The sequence below is a fragment of the Peromyscus californicus genome, unplaced genomic scaffold (genome assembly GCF_007827085.1).
Source record: "Peromyscus californicus insignis strain IS unplaced genomic scaffold, ASM782708v3 Scaffold_3__1_contigs__length_106647218, whole genome shotgun sequence".
NCBI classification, from domain to species: domain Eukaryota; kingdom Metazoa; phylum Chordata; class Mammalia; order Rodentia; family Cricetidae; genus Peromyscus; species Peromyscus californicus.
The window spans coordinates 23,409,653-23,437,197 of record NW_026294551.1 but is presented as its reverse complement, the minus strand read 5'-3'; the positions used below and the strand labels follow the sequence as shown (position 1 = coordinate 23,437,197).

The 27,545-nt window shown below is 45.2% G+C and overlaps 1 protein-coding gene and 1 long non-coding RNA gene across 2 annotated transcripts in view; one reads left to right on the top strand and one right to left on the bottom strand.

Annotated features, from left to right (window-relative positions):
- Positions 1 to 18,886, top strand: part of LOC128121818 (uncharacterized) — a 98,965-nt gene extending 80,079 nt beyond the window's left edge. The window contains exons 3-4 of the long non-coding RNA XR_008222268.1: positions 17,895 to 17,965; positions 18,337 to 18,886. This is a non-coding gene — a long non-coding RNA (uncharacterized LOC128121818). The remainder of the gene's footprint in view (positions 1 to 17,894; positions 17,966 to 18,336) is intronic.
- An 866-nt stretch (positions 18,887 to 19,752) lies between these two features.
- Positions 19,753 to 26,358, bottom strand: LOC128122011 (keratin, type I cytoskeletal 25). The gene is made up of 8 exons (XM_052757203.1): positions 25,942 to 26,358; positions 25,407 to 25,489; positions 24,442 to 24,598; positions 21,660 to 21,821; positions 21,452 to 21,577; positions 20,938 to 21,155; positions 20,184 to 20,251; positions 19,753 to 19,862 (listed from the first exon to the last, which is right to left on the bottom strand). The coding sequence occupies exons 1-8, from the start codon at positions 26,356 to 26,358 to the stop codon at positions 19,753 to 19,755; spliced, it is 1,341 nt and encodes a 446-aa protein (XP_052613163.1).
- Between the last annotated feature and the right edge of the window lie 1,187 nt (positions 26,359 to 27,545).

Here is a 27,545-nt window from a genome sequence, read left to right as displayed (position 1 = left end):
ACGCCTAAGATTCAGCTCTGGTCCTCCTTGCCCCACTTCCCACCTTGAGATAAGGTCTGGTATAGTCTAGATAGCGGAAGAAGCACTTGCCTTTCTGATCCTCCTGCCTCTACCTCCCGAGGTCTGTGATTATAGGCATGTGTCACCACACTTAGTTTTGTCTTGGGCTGGGGACGGAACCTGGGACTTCGTGGTCTCTAGGCAAGCTCACTACCAGATGAGAGATTCCACCAGCTCTCTCTTCTAGTCTTAAAAGCAAGATATCAAGTCTTCAGAAAGGGAGAGGAACTGATGCTTGCTGCTCCCGTCTCTGTTTTGAAGGTCACTGGAAAAGAGGAATCTGAAACCACTGTTAATATACAAAGGAGCCACTTACACTTGGGGAAATCTGAAGTGTGTTCCAATCTGTCCAGTCTTTGCTTAGGTTTTTCTGTTTTTGTCTAAGGGATATTTAGAAAAGAGGACCTTCATTTCTGATAACTCATGGTATGGTTAGGATCATCATATCATTGGATCTTCAGTTCTGGGACCTTCCCTGTTCCCTTCCTGCTTTGTGTTGTGTTATCCTTCTGTGGTATAGATATTTCCTTTTCTCTTGGCTACTAGTTCCTCTGGTTTAAAAGTGTCACTTTAAACAATAGCAATTCTGGGTGGTGGTGGTACAAGCCTTTAATCCCAGCACTTGGGAGGCAGAGGTAGGTGGATTTCTGTGAGTTCCAGGCAAGCTTGGTCTTTAGAGCGAGTTCCAGGACAGCCAAAGCTAAACAGAGAAACCCTGTCTAGAAAAATCAAAAAGATAACAAACAAACAAAGAGTCTAGCCATGGGGCTGGTGAGATGGCTCAGCAGATAAAGGTGCTTGCTGCCAAGTCTGCCCACCCAAATTTGATACTTGGACCCAAGTGGAAGGAGAGAATTGATTGCTGTAAGTTTTCACCCGACCTTCAGAATTCACTGCAGCGTGTGCACACTGGAGAGCACACACACATACAGAATAAACACGTGTAAATTAAAAAATATGAAAGATCACCAGTGTTTGACTCCACTTGTATTAAGTTCCTGAAGGAGTCAAAGTCATAGACATAGACAGTGGATGGGTGGTGCCAGTGGCTGGGCGTGGTGGGAGGGCATGCCACAGCAGCTGTTGAATTGGTTGAGAGTATGAGCCTTGCAGTGTGGCAAGGCTTCAGTGGGTCAGTTGCACAGACAATGTGAGCATGCTCAACACTGTTGAACTGTATATGTCAAGTGATTATGATGGTAAGCTTGATGTGTGCATTTCATGACCATTTTAAAAAGGTGTCCTTTGTAAAGGTGTAAATGCCTCTGAGTGTTCCTTAGCTTTGTACTCAAGTGACTGAGGTTTCCTAGTTGAAACGTTCTCCCTTATCTTGGCGGTCGTTTAAATCTTGGGTATTCTTTAATCTTTGTTCAGCCTTTTTCCTTCGTTAACTTTTACTTAAGCTGTTCTTATTGTTTGTCTTGATTAAATTAGGTGGTGATTACCTTTATTATTTGTGTGTGCATGCACGTGGGCTAGACTGGCTGGCCAAAAAGGCTCAAGGGTCTGCCTGCCTCTGCCTCCCTCCCTGTACCTCCCTTTTGACATGGGTTCTGGGAATCAAGTGCAGGGACTGGCAAGTGAGTGAGTGTTTCTTCCTTTGTAGATTATGAAGTGGGATCTTTCCACTCTGATAAATTGGGCTAAGGAGGTTTTAAGAAAGGAACAAAGGTGAGCAAGAAATCTGATGGAACTTAGAAGCCGAAGAGCCCCGGGCAGAGAGCTTTATGTTTCAGAACAAGAAGAGACAGCATTCAAAGGGGTTGAACTTCTCCTCTGTTTGTGGTGCTTCTGTAGCTGTTATCTGTGCTGGAGGCTTTTGATGGCTTCATTTATGATGCGTTTTAGGATATCCGAAGTCCTCTTCCCTCCCATTCTCCCCCCCCTCCCTTCCTCCCCCCCTCCCTCCCTCCCTCCCTCCCTCCCTCCCCCCCTCCCTCCCTCCCCCCTCCCTCCCTCCCCCCCTCCCCCCTCCCTCCCTCCCCCCCTCCCTTCTGTGGTTCTCCTTCCTTGGGATCATCAGTGCACTGGTCCACGAGGGTGGAAGAAGCAGAAGTGAGGAACAGGGTTTGGATGGCTGTGGGTGTGCTGGAGACAGCCCTCTGGGAGATGACTTCAGTGAATCAGCTCAGCTTTATTCCAGAGTATAGGAAATATATAGGATTGTGGAGCCTGGGGACAAGCTCTCATTTGCATTAAGTGGTACGCTCCTGTCATAACGCTTCCTATGTGGCAGCAGGGCCCTATAGCAAAGTTCCTAGTAGAGGGCTTAGTTACCTTGTGCGCAGCAGGGGAGGAGTCTAGCAGGAACTGTGCCACAGTCATGCTAGAGATAAACCAGGCATCCAGGCTTAGAGATGGCTTTCAGATAAGGTCAGTCCTCTGGGCCTAGAGACATTCTTTAGATAAGAGCAGGTAGACAGCAGGAAGTCTGGATGTGGGGGGTGGGGGCTGGGGGCTGGAGAGGGAGTCCTCTTGTTGTTGAGCTTTGGAGAGAGCAGCCAGGCCATGATAGACTGCAACCTCTGGCTAGCAGGGCCTTCCAACTCCTTCCTTCCTTCCTTCCTTCCTTCCTTCCTTCCTTCCTTCCTTCCTTCCTTCCTTCCTTCTTGCTCTACTTATTTGCAATTCTGGGGCTCCAACCAAGGGACCCAGGGAGTTACACATGCTGGCAATGTTCCACAGTGATCGACATTCTTAATTGTGTGTGTGTGTGTGTGTTTGTGTGTGTGTAACCAGTTGTGCAGAAGAGTGTAGAGGTCAGAGGTTGACTTCAGAAAGACTTTTTCTTTCATTTCTCTATACCACCATCCTCATCCTCATGGTCACCAAGACAGAGTCTCTTACTGAACCTGGAGCTCATCATTTCAGCTGCACCAGCTGCCCTGCAGGCCCCTGGGATCCACCTGTCTCTGTCCCCTCAGTGCTGGGGTTACAAGCGTGCACACGTATGCCTGGCTTTTGTGTGGGTTAGGGGACCTGCACTGAGGTCCTCGTGTGTGTAGCAAGCTCTTTCTGCACGGAGCCATATCCTCATCTCTCAAATTAAGTTCTTAGGAGATACTTCCCTGGGTCTTTTCAGGATGGACGAATGGGGCGGGTGTTTACTGACTGAAACAGCCCTTGCTGCCTCCAATGCTTTGCGTGGCGGTCAGTGTAGAAATGAACACACAGGCAATCTGCAGGATTTCCTTCTCTTCCTTCGTCTCCCTGAAATGCATTTCCACACTTTTCGCCCAGTTTTGTGGCTTTTCTCCAACTATGGAATCTCTTCAGGAGACTGATCTAGAGTCTGTGATCTGCAAACTGTCTAGTGTATTTAGAGGATTAGAGGCTTTTTTTAAATAAAAAAAATTGTATTTACTTAGAAGCATTCAGAATGTCACCAAAACAGCTGCAATTTTTTTTTTTTTTTTGCAATTTCAGAGTGGCATTCAGTCAACAGAACAACAATTATCTTCGTATAAGCTGCATCAGAGACAACTGAAGATGAAAAAAATAAAACAAAAAAAAAAAACAAAAACAAAAAAACCCCCTACCATCCCCATATGTAACTAATTTGTGCTGTGCACCAACAAGAACCTGCTTTAAATTTCCATGCCAATTTACAACCCCCAGACTGTACCAGCCAAGGTTAGTGGCTACTGAGAATACCACCAGGACAGGGCTATCTAAAGACACATTCGGTAGTGTGTTAACTATACAAAAAGAGACACTGTACAGTTTAAAAACAAATCTTACATAGCCTCACATTTCAATTTTTTTCTTTAAAAGGAGTGAGTTGTGTACAGGGGGGTTAAATGCTTTATAGACAAGAAAAAAAACTGCGCTAGAACCAACTTATTCATCATCATCATCTTCTTCTTCATCTTCGTCTGCCAAGCCGAAGGAGAAGTACGAGAAGGATATTGCTGCCTACAGAACTAAAGGAAAACCCGATGCAGCGAAGAAGGGGGTCGTCAAAGCTGAAAAGAGCAAGAAAAAGAAGGAAGAGGAAGATGAGGAGGAGGAGGATGAAGAGGATGAGGAAGAGGAGGATTAAAGGCTTTGAACCACACATTTAAATACAACTCGGTTCTGGGCGGAGGCATTAGGATTTGTTAGTAAACATTGCTCCCCATTGTTTCCAGACACCCTCATGTGTGACACTCACTGTTTTTGCAATGAGGACCCGCCAAAGACACCACATTAGTTCTTGGCATTTTCTTCAACTGTAATTGGAAGCATCAAGAATGTAGTGAGTTTTCAGTGGACTAGAACATTCAGAAGTGACAGTCTGGGTGTCTGGCAGCTAGCCAGGGGTTGTCTGATCCCTGAGAGCTCAAAAGAAATGACCAAATTGCAAATGCCAGGGCTTTCAGCCCAGTGCTCTGCCTAAGCTGTGTGCTGTTTTGACCAGTGAAGAGTTGTATAAATGACACTTCTTATAGTGCATACTCTTTGCAGAATAACTTACAAATAGTAACCATCTTTTTAAACAGTTGTTGGCAAATAGATGCCGGGTATTTTTATTTTATTTTATTTTTTCATTTCAGATGTATATGTTGCATGTTTTTGGGTCAACAAGAATCCCACCTTTGGATGAGCATGGCTTATTGCTCATGATGAATCTTTGCATCACTGAGAATGGAACTCAACTTATATATCCTGCCTGTCCTAGAGAATATTCTAGTGTGGGTTTTCCATACAAGGCACATGACCAAGGTAGGTAAGGGGAGTACCTAGTTCAGAGTATTTATTGACTGTTGCTAGAGCTTTTGGTGTCAGATGATACAGGGAAAAAGTGCAAATGGGACAGGAGCAGATGAGCCAGGTCATGGTCCATTCCTGCGCAGTCATTGTTTAGAATAGTGGTGTCTCCAGGTTCAACTACTTGAAAGAAAAAAAAAATGTTTTGTCACAGTGTATGTGCTTAGAAGTCACTCAGCAGACCTAGCAGTGTCCATCAGTTGATTTCAGTCCAGTGCTACTGCGGGGCGCCAGAGAAGTTACAAACGACCAATAAATGGAGAGCAGACTGGGGCCAGTGAGAGGGCTCAGCAGTTAAGAACACTGGCTGCTCCTCCAGAGCACCCAGGTTTAATTTCTGGTCTCTACATGATGACTCACTTTATCTGTAACTCTAGTTCCAGGAGATCTGGTGCCCTCTTCTGGCCTCTGTGGGAAGTGCATGCCTGTGGTGTACAGATGTACATGTAGACAAAACATGATATATATAAAATTAAAAAAAGTAAGAGAGAGCACTCATTATACCTCTTGACTGTTTCTCCTCCTTCACTCCTTTGCTTTCTCACATTCTTTATTCTTTCTCTCTACTTGAGTCTTCTTTAATTTTTCTTCGTTTAGCTATTTATTTGTGATTTTATCCTCCAAAAAATGGATTGTTACTTTACAGCTAATATCTGCTTATGAGTGAGTGCATACCATGTCTTCTAGGTCTGGGTTACCTAACTCAGGATGATTATTTTCAAGTTCCATCCATTTGCCTGCAAATTTCCTGATGTCAATGTTTTTAACAGCTGAGTAATATTCCATTGTGTATATATCGATGCTTAGGTTGAGGGGCATCTAGGTTGTTTCCAGGTTCTGGCTCTTATGAATAAAGCTGCTATGGGCATAGTAGAGCAAGTGTCCTTGTGGTAGTATGGAGTGCCCTTTGGGTATGTGCACAGGAGTGGTATAGCTAGGTCTGGAGGTAGACTGATTCCCAATTTTCTGAGGAACCACCATATTGATATCCAAAGTGACTGTACAAGTTTGCACTCCCACCAGTGATGGAGGAGTGTTCCCCTTGCTCCACATCCTTTCCAGCATGGGCTGTCACTTGTGTTATTGATCTTAGCCACTCTGACAGGTGTAAGATGGACTCTCAAAGTAGTTTTGGTTTGCATTTCCCTGATGGCTAAGGATGTTGAACGTTGCTTTAAGTGTTTCTTGGCCTTTTGTGTTTCCTCTGTTGAGGATTCTTTGTTTACATCTGTACTTCATTTTAAAATTGGATTATTGGGTTTGTTGATGTCTAGTTTCTTGAATGCTTTATGTATTTTGGATATTAGCCTTCGGTCAGATGTGGGGTTGGTGAAAATCCTTTCCCATTCTTGAGGTTGCCATTTTGTCCTGATGAGGGTGTCCTTTCCCTTACAGCAGCTTCTCAGTGTCACGAGGCCCCATGTATTAACCGTTGATCTCAGTGTCTGTGCTGTTGGTCTTCGGTTCAGGCAGTTGTCTCCTGTGCCGATGCGTTCAAGGCTATCCCCCACTTTGTCTTCCACAGACCCATGAGGCTAAGTAACAGGGAGGGCTTAAGGGGGAACGCAAGGATCTCCCTGGGAAGGGGAGCTAGAATAGATTCTTTGGTGGACTGTGTGGGTCTCTTTACTCTTTGGGGATTGTTGGCTACTGGTCTGCCAGGGAGGAGGGAGCAGAGCGCAGAGGGCCATGAGCGCAGAGGGCCATGAGCGCAGAGGGCCATTAGCGCAGAGGGCCATGAGCACAGAGGGCCATGAGTGCAGAGGGCCTTGAGCACAGAGGGCCATGAGCACAGAGGGCCATGAGCACAGAGGGCCTTGAGCGCAGAGGGCTGTGTGTGCAGAGGGCCATGAGTGCAGAGGGCCGTGTGTGCAGAGGGCTGTGTGTGCAGAAGGCCTTGAGTGCAGAGGGCCTTGAGTGCAGAAGGCCATGAGCACAGAGGGCCATGAGTGCAGAGGGCTGTGTGTGCAGAGGGCCATGAGTGCAGAGGGCCATGAGTGCAGAGGGAAGTGAGTGCAGAGGGCCGTGAGTGCAGAGGACTGTGGGTGCTGTGGAAGTTCCCTTTGGGGAGTCAGCTTCAGTGATACAGCTCAACTTTATTTCAGGGTGAGGGGATATAGGATATAGGATATATATAGGATGGGGACAGCAGCTGGGTTATCACCTGATTTGCATTTGGCAGCACAGTCCTATCATACAGGGGAGCACAACACCTAGTTATCATGTGGATGTTGGCGGGGGGAGGGGGGCAGGGGCATGAACATTTGTAGGGACCTGTGTCAAAAAATAAATCAGGCACCCAAGCTCGGGCATAGCTTCCAAATAAAGTCAGGCACTCAGGCCTAGAGACACTATCCAAATAGGGTAGGGAGAGGGAGTCCTGCTGCAAAGGGAGTCCTCCATATTACACCGAGCTCAGAGAGCTATTGGGATATGGTGAACTGCGATCTTCAGCAGCAGGGTCTTCCAACAGGATGGGTTGGGACCAGAAGGGATCAAATGGGATGGGGAGTAAATGCAGGGAGAAATGACTGGAATTTGGGGGGCATTTTGGGAGCTAGTTGGAAACCTAGTGCAAGGGAACCTCCATGGAATCCACAAGAGTAACCCTAGAAAGACTCCTAGTAATGGGGGACACAGAGCCAGAACAGGCCATCTTCTGTAACCAGGCAAGTGGAGGGACTGGGACACCAACCCAGCCACAAAACCTACAGTTAGTCCTGCTTGCAGAGTGTTCTGGGACCGGAGCCCAGCAGGTCCTCATCAAAGAGACCAGAGAGACTTCATGTAGCAACTAATGGGAGCAGATGCAGAGTCCCACAGCCAACCATTGGGTGGAACTCAGGGAGTCCTGTGGAGGAGGGCGAGGAAAGACCAGAGGAACCAGAGGGGACAGGGACACCGTGAGAACACTGGCCGCAGAATCAATTGACCAGGACTCATGGGGACTCCCAGAAATCAGGGCACCTGTAGGGGGTCTGACCTAGGTCCTCTGCATAGATGTCATGGCTGAGTAGCTTGGTGTTCTTGTGGGATTCCTAACAGTGGGGCAGGGGCAGTTGCTGACTCTTTGTCTACCTGTGGACCCCTTTTCCCCCACCTGGGTTGCCTCATCCAGCTTTGATGGAGCTCATGCCATCAGGCTGGGTGGCAAGCACCCTTACCTACTGAGCATCTCAATGCCTCTTTTGAGACAAAGTCTCATAGGCTAGCTCAGGTTGGCCTGGGACTTATCATGTAGCCCAGGCTGGTCTCAAAATTGATGTGCCCAACCAGACCTCTTGTCCTTGTAAATCTTTCTCTTACCTTTGCTGTATCTCTAAGGTTTTCAAGTATTGTGTTTCCATTTAGGTTGGTCCTAAGAAATGTTTAATTTCCCTTCTTAAATTTGCTGCCATTCCATTGGTTGTTTAGGAACATATTATTTCATTTTCACATATATGTAATTTTTCTTTTTTTGAGACAGGGTTTCTCGGTGTAGCTTTGGTTGTCCTGGAACTAACTCACTCTATGTACCAGGCTGGCCTCAAACTCAAAGATCCCTCTGCCTCTGTCTCACAAGTGCTGGGATTAAATTCACGCACCACTACCGCCAGGCTACATATTTGTAAAATTTCTAAAGTTCCTCCTGTTATTGATTTTTAGGTTTTTTTAAAAAGATTTATTTATTTATTACGTACACAGTGTTCTGTTAGTATGTATGTCTGCACACCAGAAGAGAGCACAAGATCTCATTACAGATGGTTGCGAGCCACCATGTGGCTGCTGGGAATGGAACTCGGAAACTCTGGGAGAGTAGTCAGTGTTCTTAACCTCTGAGCCATCTCTCCAGCCCTGGTTTTTAGTTTTACACACCATTGTGATTACCAAAGTGCTTGATAGTTTCAGTCTTCCTGCATTATCCCGTGACCCAAAAGCAGTTGGTATCCACCTCTCTGTGCTCCTGTGATGGTTAATAGTCAACTTGCTAGGGGCTGTAATCTCCAGGGACCAGCCCCTGGCCATGCCTGAGATGGATTATCTTGACTATGTTGACGGCAGTGGGGAGACTCACCCTAACTAGGTAGCACCATTCTTTGCGCTGGAGTCCTGGATTGAGTGAAGTGGAGAAGTCTAGCTGAGTATCAGCATCCGTTGCTCTCTGCCCTGGACTGTAGATTTGATGTGAGTAGACATCTTAAGCTCTTGCCACAGTGACTTCCTCACCACGATGGACTAAACCCTCAAATGTGAACCACAATAAGTGCTTCTGTTCTTCAGCTGTTTTTTTCAGTGGTTTTTTGTTTTTTTTTTTTAATCACAGTGACAGGAAAAGTATCAAATGTGGCTGTGTTGGCTGGGTTTGGGGAAAGATGACTCAGGTTCCATCAAACTGTCTCCTTTACTCATCTTTCTCAATTAGTAACACAATAAGGTGGTTCTCACATAGTATCTTTCACATTTGTGTGGATAGGTCTTCACATTGACAGGGGCTGGACAGACGACTCAGCAGTTAGGAGCACTGGCTGTTCTTTCAGAGGACCTGGGTTCAATTCCTCGCACTCACCTAGCAGCTCACAACTGTCTGTAACTCCAGTTCCAGGGGACCTGATGCCCTCTTCCGCATGGTACCCAGATAGAAGTAGGAACCCCACCCAACCCCCACTATAAAATAAAAAAAATTAATGTTTCGGAGGATGGTTTCTGGAGGGTCCCAGTCCTCCTCCTCCTCCTCTTCTTCTCTCCTCTTCCTCCTTTTCTACTTATCCTCCTTCTTTTCTTCTGTTTCCTCCTCTTTTTCTTAATAGTGTGTGTGTGTATCTGTGTATGTGTGTGTGTGTGTGTGTACACGCGCGCACACATGCTTGTGGAGGTCAGAGGACAATCAGTGTAATTGGTGCTCGCCATCCATCTTTATATGGTATGTTAGCTGGTCTGTGTCAACTTGACACAAGGTATAGTCATCTGAGAGGAAGGAACCTCAGTTGAGAAAATGCCTCCATAATATCAGGCTGTAGCCAGGCCTGTAGAGTATTTTCTTAATTAGTGGTTGATGGGGGAGGACCCAGGTTACTGTGAGTGGTTCCATCCCTGGATTGGTTAAGAAAGCAGGCTGGGAAAGCCATAGGGAACAAGTCAGTAAGCCGCACCCCCTCCATGGTTCTTCATCAGCTCCTGCCTCCAGGTTTCTCCCATTTGAGTTCCTATCTGACTTCCTTCAATGATGAACAGTCATGTGTAAGTATAGGCAGAATAAATCATTTCCTCCCCAAGTTGCTTTGGTCATGGCATTTCATCATAGCAATAGAAACCCTAACTAAGACAAGTTGGTATCAGGATAGGTGGATATTGCTGTGACAGATCTGACCATGTTATTTGGGAGGATAGTGGAAGGACTTTGGAACTTGGGGGGTGGAAAAGCCATTGAATGTTGAGAACTCAGTGAGCTGTTCTGTAGCAGCTTGGAAGACAAGATCCAGCTATACCACTCTTGGGCATATACCCAAAGGACACTCCATCCTACCACATGGCTGCTTGCTCAACCATGTTTTTTACCACAGCTTTATTCATAAGAGCCAGAAACTGGAAACAGCCTAGATGTCTCTCAACAGAAGAATGGATAAAGAAAATGTGGTAGATTTATACAATGGAGTGTTACTCACTGCCTAAAAAAAATAACATCGTGAAATCGACAGGCAAATTGATGCAACTAGAAAAAAAAATCATCATGAGTGACGAAACCCAGACCCAGAAAGACAAATATGGTATGTACTCATGTATAAGTGGATATTAGCCATTAAGCAAATGATAACCAAGCTGTAATCTGTAGACCTAGACAGGTTAGGTAAAGAGAACAAACAGATGTCCCTGAGAGGAGAAAATCGAATAGCTTTTGTGGGCAGACTGGGGGTAGGTGGGGATGGCAGTGGGGCCAGGGATCAGGTATTGGGCAGAGATGGGGTGGAGATGACTGGAATTGCGGGGCATTTAGGGAGTGGTATGGGAACCTAGTGTAGTGGAAACGTCCTGGGACCTATGAAAGTGATCCTAATGAAGACTTCCAGTAGTGAGGGCATTGGAGTCTCAAATGGCCATCTCTTGTCTCCAGGCGAGGCTTCCAGTGGCTGGACTGGGTTGCATTCAGTTGAGTTGTTGGCCAGAGGGTCCAATGGAAATCCCCAAAAAACTTCAGACTCCACTTGGACTTAAGTTTTGTGCACAGTGATAGATATGGATCTATTTGCAGCCTTCTACCTGTTGATATCCAGTTTTGCCAGCACCATTTGTTGAAGATGCTTTCTCTGTAAACTGATATCGGGGCCCCACTGCTGAGGACAACAGCCACACAACTCATTGAACATGGAGAAGTCAAGCTAGTGTCTACATGGAGCCTTCACCCCTACATTCTAGTGTCTTTGGTATGGAAAGGTACTCTGCAGGCTACCAAAGGAGAAACGCGGACACCAACCCAACCACAAAACGTTTAACCTACATTCTGCCCTGCCTGAAAAATATGCTAGGCATTGGCGGCACAGAATTTGTGGGAGAAGTCCACCAATATCTGATTTGACTTAAGGCCCACTCCATGCACAGAAGAAGGAACCCATCACCGACACTGCTTGGGTAACCAAGAATGGGAGACTGAATAGCCCAGAGGCCTAGGGTGAAACCAAACACTACTGCTTAAAAAAAAAAATCAATAAAATGACTCCTAATGATATTCCTCTACAGTCATAGATCAGTGCCTTATGCAGTCATCATCAGAGAGGCTTTCTCTGGCAGCTGAGGAAAACATGTAGAAACCCACAGCCAGACATTATGAAGAGAGGAAGCCTAAAGAGGAGGTCTCCATCAAATTCCTCCCCTTGGAGCTCAGGGAATCCTGAGGAAGAGGAGGTGGAAAGAGTGTAGGAGTCAGAGAACAAGGCCCTCTGAATCAACTAATCAACTAATCAACTGGGGCATCTGAGCTCCCAGAGTCTGAAGCAGCAAGCACAGGACCCACATGGATCTACTCCAGGTGCTCTGCATATATCCTATAACGATTAGCTTGGTATTTTTACAGGGCCCCGACTGTGAGAATGAGTGGGTCTCTGACTCTTGTGCCAGCTCTTGGGACTCTTTCTCCTCTTGGGTTGCCATGTCCAAATTCGATGTGATGGTTTTTGCTTCATCTTACATTTTGTTTTGTCATGTTTGGTTGTTATCTCTTAGAAGCCTGTTCTTTTCGAATGAGAGACAGAAAGAGAGGGGATTTGGAGGGGAGGGGATGTGGGGAGGAACTGGGAGGAGTAGAGGGAGGGGAAATTGTAATCAGGATACATTGTATGAAAAAAGCATCTGTTTTCAATAAAAGGGAAAAAACAAAAGAAGTTTGTTTATTTAGTGTGTGTGTGTGTGTACATGTAAGTCTGAGAACATCTTGTAGGGGTCAGTTCTCTACTACTATCATGTGGGTCCTGGGGATCAAACTCAGGTTGTCAATCTTGGTGGCAGATTCCTTTACTTGCTGGACCATCTTCCTCCTAACATCACTGCCTAAAAATGTTCACCATTGGGAAGGCATTGATGCATAAGGTTTTTGATTTTCATGAGCATGTGTGTAACATATGCAATTGTTTTCGTATAAAGCAGAATCATACTGGATCTCTACTTCTCATTTTTTAGTAAATGACTAATATCTTTTCAGGTCAAAGAATGAACTTGGACATTCTCAGCGGCTGCACGATGGTCCAGAGATGGAGTTTGACTGGTGTTTTCTAAGTGTACATACTCTTGGCGGATAGATATTATATTAATGGCTCAGGTTTCAGTATGATAAAGCAGCTGGGCAGACTAGACAGCTGTTAATAATTGATTGTGTAAGGACAGATTCCTAGAAGGGGAATCATTGGCTCGAAGGAAGCCTGTGGAGCCTGTTGCTGTGTGGTTCTACTGATGATCTTCCCAGCTCACCCTCCACCAGGCAAGGTGTTGGTGTCTTTTCCATACTCTTGACAAAATGGGTGTTTACTGTTATGAAACAAATAGGGATTGTTTGATATTGAAAATGGCATTTCTTATTTTAATTTGCCTGGCTTTGATTCCTAGCCATGCTGATGCTGGCCGTGAGGCAACCTGCAATGCCCCATGACCATTCCTAGGTCATGAATTGTTCGTGTGCGTCGTGGGTTCATCTCTCACTGATCCTGTTACAGCTTGCTTGTAGATCTGTTCTCAAGTTCGCATTTTGAGGAGTTCAGTCTGTCTATTGGCCACATATGACAAGGGTATTGAGAGGCCTTCATGTCTTAGGGTGCTGTAGGGAATTTAGACCCATAACAATAGTTTCTTGGCTTCCATTCTACCTTGAGCCTTAGAGATGACCAGTTAATGTTATTTTATTTTTCAGACAGCAGGTGGGGCCAAACTGCAGCTAAGACAATCTTTTTTAAATTAGTGTCTATTAATCACTCAAAAGAGTGCATTTTGTGATGGCATTTCCATGCATATATATATATGGATATTAAACTAATATGTATATTAGTTTACTTCCATTTAATCCCCTCAATTCCCAACTTTTATTCTTTCTCCCTTTCCTCTCTTGCTGGTTCTCATCTACTTTCGAGACTTACATTTGTGAGTGTGTGTGTGTGTGTGTGTGTGTGTGTGTGTGTGTGTGTGTGTGTATGTATGTGTGTGCCAGCTCGGTGCGTGTGTTTCCTCACCCCCAAGAAACCCCTTTCTCCACTGTTGAGTCTGTCTGCTGCTGTCTGGGGTGTTGGAGATTTCTCTCTTGCCATCTGCTGTGCTCCAGATGTTTCCTGCCAGATGTTCAGTTCTTTAACTGGCAGAGAAACAAACCCGATCAAAACCCCAGACCAGAGGTTCTCAACACGTGGGTCCCTTTGGATTTCAAATGACCCTTTTGCAGGAGTCGCCTAAGACCATTGGAAAACATAGACATTTGCATTATGATTTGTAACAGCAGCAAAATTACAGTTATGAGGTAGCAATGAAAATAGTTTTATGGTTGGGGGTCACCCCAGCATGGGGAGCTGTATTATATAGGGTTGCAGCACTAGGAGGGTTGAGAACCACTGATCTAGACTCTGTCACTATGGCTATGCTGTTGTGAGATGTGCCACAATACACACGCATGTGTGGGTTTCTCTGTCACATCCAGTCAAGCCCGTGCACAGGAGAGCACAGCTGGATCTTGTGAGGTTCTCCAAAGAACTCAAATAAGACAAGATGGTTCAACACTGCATCCCTAATCTGGACTAGAGAGAGTTTCCTTGGTGGTGGGCTCCTTTCTACTATTTTCCACTGAGGTTTGAACGTTTCCTTTTAATTTTGTTTAACTGTTACCTGTTCTGTTGGTACAAGTCTGTCTTCTTTTCCTTCATGCTCCATCATCACTAAAACATATACATTCTTTTCTTGTGCGTACTTGTACGTGTGTGTGGTACATGAATACATATCTGTTTGTGTATGTGGGTAAACACACATGGATGTGGATGTGTGGGGACCAGAGGTGTTTTCCTATCTCTCTCTCCACCTTACTTTTTATTGATTTATGTATGTATGTATGTATTTAGTTTTTAGTTTTTGTTTTTTTTGAGACAGGGTTTTTCTCTGTGTGGCCCTGGATGTCCTGGAACTTGCTCTGTAGACCAGGCTGACCTCGAACTCACATATATCTGCCTCCCTCTGCCTCCTGAGTGCCACCACCCAGCCATCCACTTTGTTTTTTGAGACAGAGTCTCTCATGGAACCTGGTGCTCACTAGGAGGTCAGGAAGGCCCAGGGCCTTGTGTCTCTGTCCCCCAGCATTGGGATTCCAAGCATGCTGCTGCCTTGCCCATCCTTTTCTGTGGGCCCAGCAGCTCTGAACCCAGGTCCTTGTACATGCATACCAAGCGCTTTACTGACTGAGCCGTTTCCCCAGTCCCGGGATAAATATTCTCTTTTTAAAAATTGAGGTATTGGAAAGCTTGCTTTCTCACATTGTTGTAATCTCTGTGTGACTTATTTTGGTTTGTGAGTGACAAGAAATAATACTTGCTTCCTTCTTCAGCCCTGCCCCCTTTTCAGTCCCTGTCTGGGAGCCTTCCTGGAGTGATCTTTCTCACAAATGGCTTGAAGGGAAACTATCTACATTTGGTTGTTGCTAGGGCTGGGGAACTTAGGCTACTGTCCAGAGGTGGGAGTGTGTGCAGCCTGGTACAGGTGGGCGTCAGGCTTCTGAGGGTGCCAGACATTGTTTGGAGAGTGGTGGACATGCGCACTCTGGCAGATGAAGGGACCAGGCTGCAAGAGGGGGTACATGAGAACAGCCCCAAACAAGCAAGTGCTCAGAGCACTGAACTGTCTCCATGCTTGCCTGCCTCTTAAAAGGTGAGTGTGCGTTTTCTGTAGTGTTTTACACAATCACAGAAAGACTTCTTGTTTGTATTCTCAATATTGAGAAAGTCTCAGAAAAGTAATCCACACACTGCCCCCCCAAATAAGAAAAGGTGACTCACTAAGCGTTGACCTAGATGTTGTCTCTTGGATGCAGATGGCCAGTTTGCTGTCTCCTATTGCTGACCAACAGTTGCCCTAGTTAGAGACCCAGTTTCCGCAGGGCTGGCTCCAGAGGCTCCCCTTGCCACCCCACTTCCTATTCCATACCTGCTGTCACATACTTGCTACCACATCCCCTGACCTAGCAGTGAGTCACAGATTCCCCACTGCTGAGCTTCCCCATTATCCTCCTGCTGCTGAACAGGAGACCCCCTTTGTCTGTGGGGTGTTTACCCACCAACCCCACAGTTCCCCAGAGTTTTCTTGAGTGTGAGCAGCAGGAAATATTAGATAGAAGGATTTATATTGTGGAGAATCTTGTGGAGATAAACAGATAGAAAATAAAGGATAGCCTCAAGAGGGCCTGGAACCTATTCCAAGGGGCCCGACTGTCTCTGCCCCAGGGTTTTAATAGAGACACCAAGGGGTGGAGCAAATGACCTCCTCCCCCAGCACAGCCAAGTGCAGACCATCTCAGACACCTGCACTCAGGCCCATGGTCTAATCATCCTCTCTGCAGACCTGCTGGGTAAAGCCCAAAAAAGGGCTCCCACATTTGTCATCTGCTGTGAGTGACTTTTGCCACCCCCTCCCCCAACTCTTGACTGCTGAAATTCCATTGGATACCAACTGCAGAGACCAGTATGGGGAACGAGGAAGAGGAGGATATGTAGGCTCATGCCTCTGTCTCTGTGTGCTCCTAACAGTTCTAGAGAGCTGACTCCTAAGTGGGGAGTCTGTTCTGTGGTAAACTCCACAAACATCGCCACCAAGCACTTTTGAGAGGGGTACTGAGCCAGGGCATGAACAGTGCTACCATGACACTGTAGAATTTCTGTTCAGCACCACATGATTTAAATAGGCTGACACGACTTTATAACTCATAGAACTGTGTCTGTGGGAAATATCTTCAGCTTCCAAAAGATGAGCATGGTGTGACCGACCCCTGAAAATCCTGGAGCTGTGTTTTTCTTTTCTATTTCCTAGCTTATTCAGCTTTTGACTAGGTTTGTGACCCCAAGAAAGTGTCTTAATGTCTCTAGACCTTTACACCCTGTCTGTAGAACAAAGATACCAGTCCCAGCTTTTCAGGGCTATCACAAAACATCCACCCATTTCATTTGTAAGGACAGGAGCAATGGCTGACATACAGGACATATGAAATGTGGAAAATCAAACATTTACAAACCAAGGTATGGTGCCTTTAATCCCAGCTCTCCGGAGGCAGAGGCAGGCCTGTGAATTAGAGGCTAGCCTGGTTTACATAGAGAATTCCAGGCTAGCCAGAGCTACATAGTGAGATCCTACCTCAACAAATTTATTATTATTATTATTATTATTATTATTATTATTATTTACAAACTACTCTTGGACTATGACTCTCATTTAAACTGAGGACTGTTTTAAAATGTGTGTAGGCAGATTTTTCTGTTCTGCCTACTAGCTTCTCATTAACCACATGGAGACTTATTATTACTATGAAGCTCAGCTAGCTTAGGCTAGTTCCTAACTAGTTCTTATAACTTAAGTTAACCCATTTCTACTAACCTATGTGCTGCCACGTGGCTCGTGGCTGTTACTTCTCCTCCTGCATGTCTTGCTTGCTCTCTGTCTCCTGACATCTCTGCCCTTCTTCTTCCCGGTGTCCTCTGTGCCTGGAAATGCTGCCTCGCTATTGGCTGTTCAGCTTTTTGTTAAACCAACCAGAGTGACACTTCTTCACAGTGTACAAAAAGATTATTCCACAACAAATGTGTGTGTGTGTGTGTGTGTGTGTGTGTGTGTGTGTGTATGTGTGTGTGTATGTGTGTGTGTATGTGCGCACGCAAGCATGCGTGTGTGTGAAAGTGTGTATGCCATAAAGCATGTGTGGAAGTCAGGCGACAACTTTGCAGAGTTGATTCTCTCCACCAAGTCCTGGAAGAGCAACCAGTGTTGTCCCTATCCACTGAGCAATCTCTCCAGCCCAAAAAAAAACAGTTTTATTACCCAATAAATATGAGCTGTGATGTGCCACACATCATACATGATGTACTAGGAGATTTCAAGCACAGAAAAAAATGCTACTCTAAATCCTTTAAAAAAATATTTTTTCATTTTTGCTTTGTGTGTGTGAGCAAGCGTGCATGAGCAAGCGTGTGTGTGTGTGTGTGTGTGTGTGTGTGTGTGTGTGTGTGTGTGCCCTCATATGCCACAGTGCACATGTGGAGATCCAACTTGGTTCTCTCCTGCCATGTGGGTCTCAGGGACTGAACTCAGGTCATTAGGCTCGGTGGCAAGCACCTTTATTTACTGAACCATCTTGTTGGCCCTGAAGCAAGCATGTCTTTTTATATAGCCAAGCAGATAAAAACCATCATACTGGGTTCTCAAGATAAACCATCACTAATTTTCAAATAAGAAGACCTGAAATATGTTTAAGGTTTGTGTCATGTGCGGTGGAAACCCGCCGGAGGGTATCAAGAAGGCTGAGATTTGTGTGCATGTGTGTGTTCAAGGGAGGCAGAAGTCCTATTTTGTAGTGCTTGCCAATTTCTATGGTCCAAATCCCTTTCTAGGACTGAGATCAAGCCAGAGAACGATGGCACCAAAGGAGTTGGAAAGAGATTCAGAAATCTCTCAGGAGATGGTAAGCATTTTCAGTAGACCACAGTGTATAATTTATTTACAGTTATTAAAAATTTCCCTTTTTAGGTACATAGGTTTGTGGCAATAAATGTATAGTTGTGTACAGATTTCCATTTGGGAGCATCAATGTAGCTAATGATGGAGGGCAGAGAAGAGGGAGGTGGGTGGCTTTCAGCATTTCTTGACAATGATGAGATATTTTTTGAAGTGGAGTTTTCTCTGAGATCATAATGTTTTTGTTTCACATAACCTGGCATTCTGGCTTTAGTGGCCGATAGCTAAGATTGTATCAGATGATCACAAAGGCAGTTCAGCCGTAATTACAGTACTCTTAAAAGATGTCATCATCTTTTCTGTTTGATGTTTTCACAGAGAGCTCCAAGTAAAATTTCCCAAATGGATTACAATGCCAATAACTGCTCCACAGAGATACAAGGCTCAGCTAAGCATAAGGGACTACATTTGATCCGAGGAAATCAAGCTTATGGTTCATCTAACAGGCATGTCTAACCTGTGGCCCACGGGCCCCATGTGTCTGAGGATAGTTGTGAATATAGCCCAACACGTTTGTAGATGACAGCATGGTGTTGTCAAAACAGTCAACACCCCTGACTAACGTGTTTCTCTTGATTGGGGGTGAAGAGTTGTCCGAGGCCTCGTCTATCCCTGAGGATTTTAAGCAGTTAATGGTTGCTGGGGGGGCGGGGGGAGGAATTTTCTTCAGTGTTGTATACATTGGTAAGATTCCTACCTGCCTGTAAGCAACCTTAATGATGGGACTCATTGGAATACACACACACACACACACACACCCACACACACACACACACCCACATGAAAATAGATGCAGGACTCATTGGGAAGAGGAAGGGGGTCAGCAGGAGTAGAGGGGACAAGAGAGAGCACTGGGGAGTGAGTATGATCAAAATACACTATATATATATACATATATATGCATAAAAATGTCATAGTTCAACACATTATTACATAATGTTGATTTAAGCTAATAAAGAACAGCAACAACACCACAGCGGATGGCTCTATTAGTGTAATTTGGATTCAAGCCAACTTTTGCTCTAATCTCTCTTATATTTAGAATATTGTTTTAACATGTATTCACCAGGACAGTGATTTTGAAATTTTATTTACTGTAACTATTGAAATTGCACTGACGTTAGCACTCACTGAAAGTCTACCTCACTCTAAAGTACACCTTACAGTAATTTGTGTCCTCTTTACAATACTTTGAAACAAATGCTTTCTTTATTCCTAGTGACAGATGAAGAATGTGCCATGCATACATTTACCTATTATGGCGGGAAATAGGCTCCTCATGTCAAAGTGTGGCTGATTAACGTGTCCGTGGAAGTACTTTTATTCTCTCTGACCTTGTCTAGAAAGCCTTGTGAAAACCTAGGGGAAGACCTCTTAATTAATTTCTAAACTTTCCCCGTAAACCCAAAGCTGCTAGCTGTTCACATTCTGCGGCACAGCCAAGAACCTTTCAAAGATAAGACACTGCCAGCCACTAGAGAGAAGTTGCTCAAGGAAGGTTTATTGACGGTAAAGAACTGCTAACAGACGGCTGTAGGGTAATCAGGTGAACCCTCACGTTCGCATGTGACATCTCTCCAGATGGACCGGGATTTCTGCCGCTGATGGCTCAGAAAGAGAAAGGAACAGAAAGCAACAGGACAGACATTCTTCACAGGCTTGCTCATTTCCCAGACAGATTTCATGCCGCGTCTTCTCTGTTTTTTTTTTTTTTTCTTTTGCTTATGATCTTTCTTAATTGCTTTGAGATTTTTCTTCCAGGGAGTGGAGCCTAGTGGTAAGTATTTTGCTACGCTGGTCCACCTCCTCTAGAACTTTCTTAACCACTATGGCTTTGGCTGAATCTGAAAATTCCAAGTTAAAAGAAGATTTTAGAGAGCTAGAAGGAAACGAATAAGAAGTTACATAAAGGAATAATAAGATCCCCCCCCCCCAAATGTAGGTGGGAGTAGGTAGAAAGCACAAACATGACTCATTTTTGGTGAATTTTGATTACTTGGTTAGGCCAAATCATGGTGATGTTTGACTTGATTTAAAATAAGCACACAGGTCTAAAGCTGGACACCAATGAGATCTACTCTAAGTCCTACTGTAGCACAAAAACAATGATCTGTGTACTGGAGGTAAAGCAGGCTGACACAGCAATAGAGTTTTCTTTTCATTACCTTTGATTTGATTTCCAGCATTTCCGGATCCATAATCTTTAGACTTGTAACTCGCAGACTTACAAGCCCTGTGAAAACACCACAAAAGAGTGACATGGAGAGATCCATTCAGTTCTTGGTCTTCTGTCCTAGACCCAGTGTTAGAACCTCTTTTGCTCTTTGGAGAACATACTCAGTGGGTTACAGCGGAAACTGTTTTACTCTCCATTCTTTGTTGTGTTTGATTTTGCCAAACGCTGCTTCTTCATTTCCTGGCCATGGAGTGTGATGCTTAACTCCAGCACCCACGGTAACAGAGAAAGACAGCCATATTTATTTATGGTCACAGTCTTGTCACAGATCTAATTGTTAAGTGCATTTCGGGATAGTCATCCTGCAGTATCAGTGGAGATAGTCTGTGACTGCAGTGGATTCAGAGTCAACGGATGTTCAAATATCATTGCAAGGGCGGCATAGTATTTACAGAGAACCTACACATGTTCTCCTCTACCTTAACTCTCTGGGGCACTTACACTGTTGACCCTAGTGCAAATGTTGTGGAAGTAGCTGCTGCTCTTCAAGGTTTAGGGCATGATTAAGAGGGAGCCTGTGCATGTACAGCACTAATGCAGTGTTTTCTTTGTGATAATTTCCTGCTGTGGGTATTGGAATCCACTGCCATGGAAGAAGTGGACACGGGGGGGGGGGGGGGGGGGGGGGGTGGGTGGTGAGGTGGGGTGTGTATGGCATTTCCCATGTAAATCCCTTCACCTACCCTTCGTCTCCCCCAATGAGGAGACAGTAGGTCTCAATCTCCTTCTCCAGGTGGGCCTTAACGTTCAGCAGCTGCTCATATTCCAGCTTCTGGCCCTCGGTCTCGGTCCTGACCTGGTGCAGCTGCTCCTCCAGGGCGCTGATCTGAGCCTGGATCTGAGCCAGCTGCGAGCAGTAGTTGCCCTCGGTCTCGGTCAGGGAGCACTCCAGGGAATGTTTCTGTCGGGAAGAGTACAGAGTGAATGAAAAAGATGTGCAGACGTGTTTGTCAGTCAAGTATAGTGATGCATGTCTTTAATGCCAGCAGTTGGGAGGCGGAGGCAGGTAGATCTCTGTGAGTTCCAGGCTAACCTGCTCTACATACTGAGTTCCAGGCCAGTCAGAGTCACACATGAAATCCTGTCTTTAAAAAAAAAAATGTGGACATCTTTTTGGCAGCAAGTGGGACTTTTAAACCAGTGGGTGGAAATTTAAAACAAACTCAGAGAGCAATAATATATTCCTTCCATACATACCGTGGCTAGGAGAGACTGAAGTTCAATTTCCAGGGTTTGGAGCGTGCGCTTCATTTCGGTCAGCTCGTTCCTGGCTGAGGTGGTGGCACCCACATCCTCGGTGATCTGCTGCTGCAGCGAAGCGCTCTGAAATGACAGCCAGGAGGGGACAGATCTTAGCCTGGGAACAGCACTAAAACGCATAGGGATGGTGTCAGGCGAGAGTCACCTTCTCCTGGAACCAGGCCTCGGCGTCCCTGCGGTTCTGCTCAGCCAGAGCCTCGTACTCCGCTCGCATATTGTTCAGCAGGACGGTGAGGTCCACGCCTGGGGCTGCGTTCATCTCCACGTTCACGTTGCCTCCAGCCGCGCACTGCAGAGCCTGCATTTCCTGGAGGCATAGAGGTGTTGAGCTGAAGTCAAGTGGGACTTTCAGGGAGCCTAGAAGCTTGGCTTTGGCAGAGTTTTCCTCTTGCTTTCCCCTCCTTGGCTCTGCAGTGACCATCTCTCCACATTTTATAGCTCCTATCCATTTGGCTTACCTCTCAAGGCTGGTGAAGGAAGATACTACATCACCAAGTAGCCCGCTTCATTCGGGAAGAAATCTCAAAGGCTCCAGAGCCCTTTATTGTTGGGGCTGCAGGTCCTCAGTTTACCTCTGCTACCCAGAATAAGTCTTGATTCCTTCACAAATACAAGTCCGTAAACTACTTAAAAAAAATCCTCTGGCTCTTGTTTGGATTGTTTAAATATGCACCCTTCTGGTCTGTCTTCTTCAAGCAGGTAGAGACCACCTTCAATGTTCTCTTGACTCAGCTACTCCCTGAACACAGCCTGAGCATAGTCAAAAGGTTGAGTTTGGGTAATTAATGATATAAATAGATAAATGTGTGTGTGTGTGTGTGTGTGTGTGTGTGTGTGTGTGTGTGTGTGTGTATCTGTGTGTAGGGAAGGAAGGATCCAGCTGTTTGTTAAGTTTATACAAGGTTATAGCACCCTTTTGGACTTTTGAGCCACACAGGTCCCTGTGTGATTTCTGGTACTGGCCAGTTGTTAGCTGTGTTAATTTGGGGAAGTTATGATTAATCTGAAAATCGAAGCAAATTAAAAAAAATCCTATTCTGGGTGGTGTTAAAAGCAGTGGGAGGATTAATAACAACACCGTGGCTTTGCAATGGTATTTGACATGGGAACAGTGGTTATCGCGACTCCTGTGTGGTGGTCTCAGAAGTCTGTTCTGTTGTCAAAGATGACACAGTATTCTGTATGAGTGGAATGTGATTGGCTGAGTCCGTTCTAAGTATGTAGACAGCAGGTGTCCCTGCCAAGCCTGTACAAACGGAAACAGCACAGGCTGTCTGTCTGCTGCCCAGTCCTTCCTCTCCACTTCAGAATCAAGGACGCTTTCTTTCCTTCATAAAGCCAATCCCCAGGTGGTTCATATATCATCTCCTTCCTGTCATCTGTCTCTGTTTGTGGCTTTAAAGACCACAGGATTTAGTGAAGACTTCCCCAGTTTAAGCAAGGAAAAAAAAAATAACAAAGGAAAACCTGTGTATTTGTGGGTCCATTCAGAAGCAAAGTATTTTAAAAAAACCAATTGCTCCTAACTCATCAACAGTTTATCGAGTAGCTGCCATGGATGATAACCACACGTGAACTCATAGTGCCAAATGAATCCTGTAATTCAAGTGGTTTAATTCACAAGCTAGCCTCAGGACGAACCAAGTAGCATGTTAGCTTTTGCTCCTGATTTAAGCTTCTGTCTTAACTGTGGCTATCTTTGACCATTAAAAAAAAAAAAAAAAAAACACCAAAGACATTTAAAAGTTATTCCCCCCTTTTTTAGAACAGAAAATATGGACTGTAAAAACAATGGCTTCATGGTCAAGTGAGCACTTCAGAAGGATACTATATGCTAGGAATTTACACTAGTAAATTCTAGTGTAAGAGTTTAATTGTAGTTTCACGTCTATCAATGTGTCTATTAAGAATGCATTTGAAGTGCTAAAGGGGACCTGTGTATCACACTCCTCCCATCAAGGCCCAGGGATCATTATGGAAGGGGGGGGGGGAGAGAGAGAGAGAGAGAGAGAGAGAGAGAGAGAGAGAGAGAGAGAGAGAGAGATCGGAGGTGGAGCACAATGCCAAGGAGGCAGAGATTTCTGGACACAACAGGGCAGTTGCATGCCCGTCATGGCAGTTGCATGCCCGTCATGGCAGTTGCAGTGGCATTCGAAAGACTTGCACAAGCTCAAGCCAGAGAAAATCCAAGCATGGAGCTGCAGAGTTGGGCACAAAATCCAACGCCTAGCTGAGGCGCTATTGGCATTTGATAGCTGCTGGGAGAGGGAGGGTCAGTTTTCTCTAATGATGTGACCCCTGGTAGTGACCACACTCCAGGGCGGGCCCCACTTCCAAGAGTAGTTAAGCAACACAAATTGGGCTTGATGTGGGTAGGGGAGACGAAGATTCAAAGTTGGGTGGGTAGGGAGGTGGGAGGTGGAGACGATGGCCGTGGGAGGAGTTGGGAGAGGAAGAGTATGATCAACATCTATTGCTTGAAATTCTCAAAGAATTAATACAAATGTTATTAAAAAGAATGTCTTAATATCAAGACTATACAGTGAATGTCTGAAGGTAATGTGCGCTGCTGTTACATAGAAATTTAAGATCCAGTTTTCGTAGACTGGTTTTTCAAGCACATTCGTTTCATCTAATTAGGTATAATTGTCTAAGTAGACCACTTAACAGCTATAATGACAGCTAGCCACTGATCTTAGAAGTGGTCTGGAAAGCACGGTATTTCCCCTCAGCCATGGGAAAAATGGGCACAAGAAAAAGACTGTATACAGGCAGCTAGCTCAACACCTGCAAAGACAAGCTGGCCTCCTGCGGGTTTGACAATGAGCCTTCAGACCAAAGGCTCACCCACGAGGACGAGTGGGGGCGTCATCTGCCGAGAGGTGGACAGTGTAGACGCGGAGTAGAGCCCGCCCGCCAGCTCTTACCTCTTTGTGGTTCTTCTTGAGGTAAGTCAGCTCCTCACTCAGGGTTTCGTACTGAATCTCCAGGTCAGTTCTGCACAGGGTTATTTCATCCAGGACTCTGCGCAGCCCGTTGACATCAGCCTCTACGCTCTGGTGGAGAGCCAGCTCATTTTCGTACCTTCAAAAGGGTCAGTGATTTTTCAAAAGGGTCAGTGACTTTTCAAAAGGGTCAGTGACTTTTCAAAAGGGTCAGTGACTTTTCAAAAGGGTCAGTGATTTTTTTCCCCCCCGGTTTGTTACATGTTTGGAGACAGTCACCAATCATGGATATACTCCAAACTCTGGACTTTTGAAGTGGCAAATTTGGCCACTTTTGTGACTTCTGTGAGTTGATTATACACTTACCATTTTTTTTTTAAATGTGAGAGGTATTTGACAAAAAAAAGAAGTAGGTTATTGAGCGCTAGTTTTATAAATAATCACTAAAACTAGCTAATGGATAGAAAATCGATAACATTCTGTTTCTTCTTTTCTAAAAGAATTTGAGATGTATCTTGACCATAACCACTCCTAGCTCCCGGGGTCCCTACTCCCTCCCACTCCCCTTGGATAGCCCCCAAGATGGCCCCTCCATTTTCAGGTCTTTTTTTTTTTTTTTTTTTTAACCTAGAGTCCAGTCAGTGCTGCCTGCCGGGATGCTGACTGATCTTATTGGCTTAACTTCGTTCAGGTAACCGTAGCTGCAGTAAGGCCATGAATACAATGGCCGGCAGTGCCCTGTCCAGAGCGTTTCATCGAACCCCTCCCTCCCATCCTCTGGCTCGCACACTCTTTTCACCCTCTCTATGTTCCTCCTGCTTGTTTTAAATCCAAGTGTCTTCCAGGGTTGGGATGAGAGTGACGAGTATCCGGTGGAGAGGTTAAAGAGAAATCTGAATTAAGACCACACAGTCACCGTGAATTCCCCTCACTCCGCGCCGACTTACTTGAGTCTGAAGTCATCAGCCGTCAGCCTGGCGTTGTCAATCTGTAGAACAGCATTGGCGTTGCTGGTGGTCGAAGTGATGATCTGGAAACCAGGAGTTGGACTTTTTAAAATGCCATTTATCACAATAATTAAAAAAGGCAAAGTTTTTTTAATGCTATAAAATGCCAGTGACAAAAATTAATTAGGTAGCACACGCCTTTAATCCCAGCACTGGGGAGGCAGAGGCAGGTAGATCTCTGTGAGTTCGGGGCCAGCCTGGTCTACAGAGAGAGTTCCAGGATGTCCAGGGCTACACAGAGAAACCCTGTCTTGAAAAACAAAAGCAAAACAGACAAACAAAAACATTAGGCTATCATCAAGGACATTTTTAACATGAGGTTAAACATTTGCATCTACTTCATGATTATTCAGCATTTCCAATGCTGAAGCGACATGCCATTAAAATGACCACAAAAAGTTGTAGTATTTTTTTTTTCAGTGAAAAATTTAGATAGTAAACTGTATACATGTGATTGCAAAAATATAATTCTTACCTGGTTTTTAAGATCATCGATGATCGGGAAGTATCTACTGTAGTCATGATCGAGACCCCGGCAGGAGCCTGGTCCAAATTTTTCATACCAGCTCTTGATCTTCTGCTCCAGGTCAGCGTTGGCCTCCTGCAGGGCTTGGACATTTTCCAGATAGGAGGCCAGCCGGTCATTGAGGTTCTGCATGGTGACCTTCTCATTGCCAGACAGAAGGCCCCCCTCATTCACAGTGAAGCCAGCACAGGAGTTGGCCACCCCGGTGTTCCCTCCTGTGGAGCTGCCCCCAAAGGCGCAGGAGAAGCCACTTCCAATGCCTGCTATGCCACAAGCATTCCCAGCCCCAAAGCTGGTTCCCCGGAGTGACCCTGTGCTGGGACGAGCATAGGACCTCCTGGATCCACTGGAGAGGCGAAGAGACATGATCCCGGGGCAAGTGTGTCACAGAACTGTGTTCTTGAGAGTCAGAATGGAGTGCCTTCTGACCCTGATGGTTTGGTTTGCCCTTTTATAGACAATTCTCAAGGGTGTTCTATGAAATTCTGCCTACATAGAGTAAAGCCTGGCTTGCTAGCCTCAGCAAGTTAGCATAATTGGATGATTTTTGTAATTAGTAACTAACACTTTGTTGGGCTCCTTTCTGTAGAAGGGCAGTTGCCCCTAGGTTGGTGTTTATCTGAGAAATGGATCCGGGTGGAGCAATGTCAGGCTCATTATTACAATTTAAAATTACCAGTGAGTCATAGCTCAACTCTAGCCTAAGCAGATAACGCTTGGGGCTCCGTCACAGAACAGGAATTTGGCATCGGAGGTTTGGGGTTATCACACCAAGGCAGGTTTTGACATTTCTGAGACTCTGTTTGTTGTTTCAATTCTTCCTACACTGCTTGAGCAGAGCAGGGGCCGTGAGTCCCCTCCTTGCCCCTTCAGCCACTAGGTTGCGGTTCATTCATTTGGTCTGAATTCCTCTTGTCGTGGTTTCCGATGGGAAATGAGCTCCCGTTCTGCTGACATGTGCAACGCACTTTGTTGACACTTATGAGTGAGCACAGTTGTCTTCTCCACGCATCCATTTTGGTAATTAGGAACACACCTCTAATTGCTGTTATGTTTTGTGGGAGTTTGGAAGGACATCAATTCATTTCCTGACCCCACAAAATTTGAAGCCAACTTGGAAGGAACAATTTCATCTTTATGTGGTCTATTTAGCTCAGGTAAAAGTCATGGGGCGGTAACTATTCATTGGGTGTAGGTTCATATATATTAATTGAGAACCCTAAATATGAGAAGGCCACATTTAAATGACAATTTGAATTACATATATCTATGCATATATATGGGATATGATGTGTTGTTACGCATACATGGTAGAATGACTAAGTCCAGCTAATTAACATATTCATCCCCTCACATATTTTTGCAGTGAGAACATTTAGAATACACTCAGCAATTTTCTAGCAAAACATGCATTGCTATTAATGTAGTCACCCAATTGTATAATGCATCTCCTGAACTTATTTCTCCTCACTGAAATTTTATGCCCCTTGACCAACATTTCCCCCTGGTACTTCCATGTGATTAGTGAGGTCAAATATCTTTTCAAAGACCCA

Bases quoted from the DNA above. Each gene is read 5' to 3' on its own strand.
- LOC128122011 (XM_052757203.1), bottom strand. From the start codon at position 26,358: ATGTCTCTTCGCCTCTCCAGTGGATCCAGGAGGTCCTATGCTCGTCCC. The intron at 20,252-20,937 runs GTAGGTGAAGGG...GTGTTTTCACAG, and splicing joins CTCATTGGGGGAGACGAAGG to GGCTTGTAAGTCTGCGAGTT. The intron at 19,863-20,183 runs GTAATGAAAAGA...TGGAATTTTCAG, and splicing joins TGCTGGAAATCAAATCAAAG to ATTCAGCCAAAGCCATAGTG.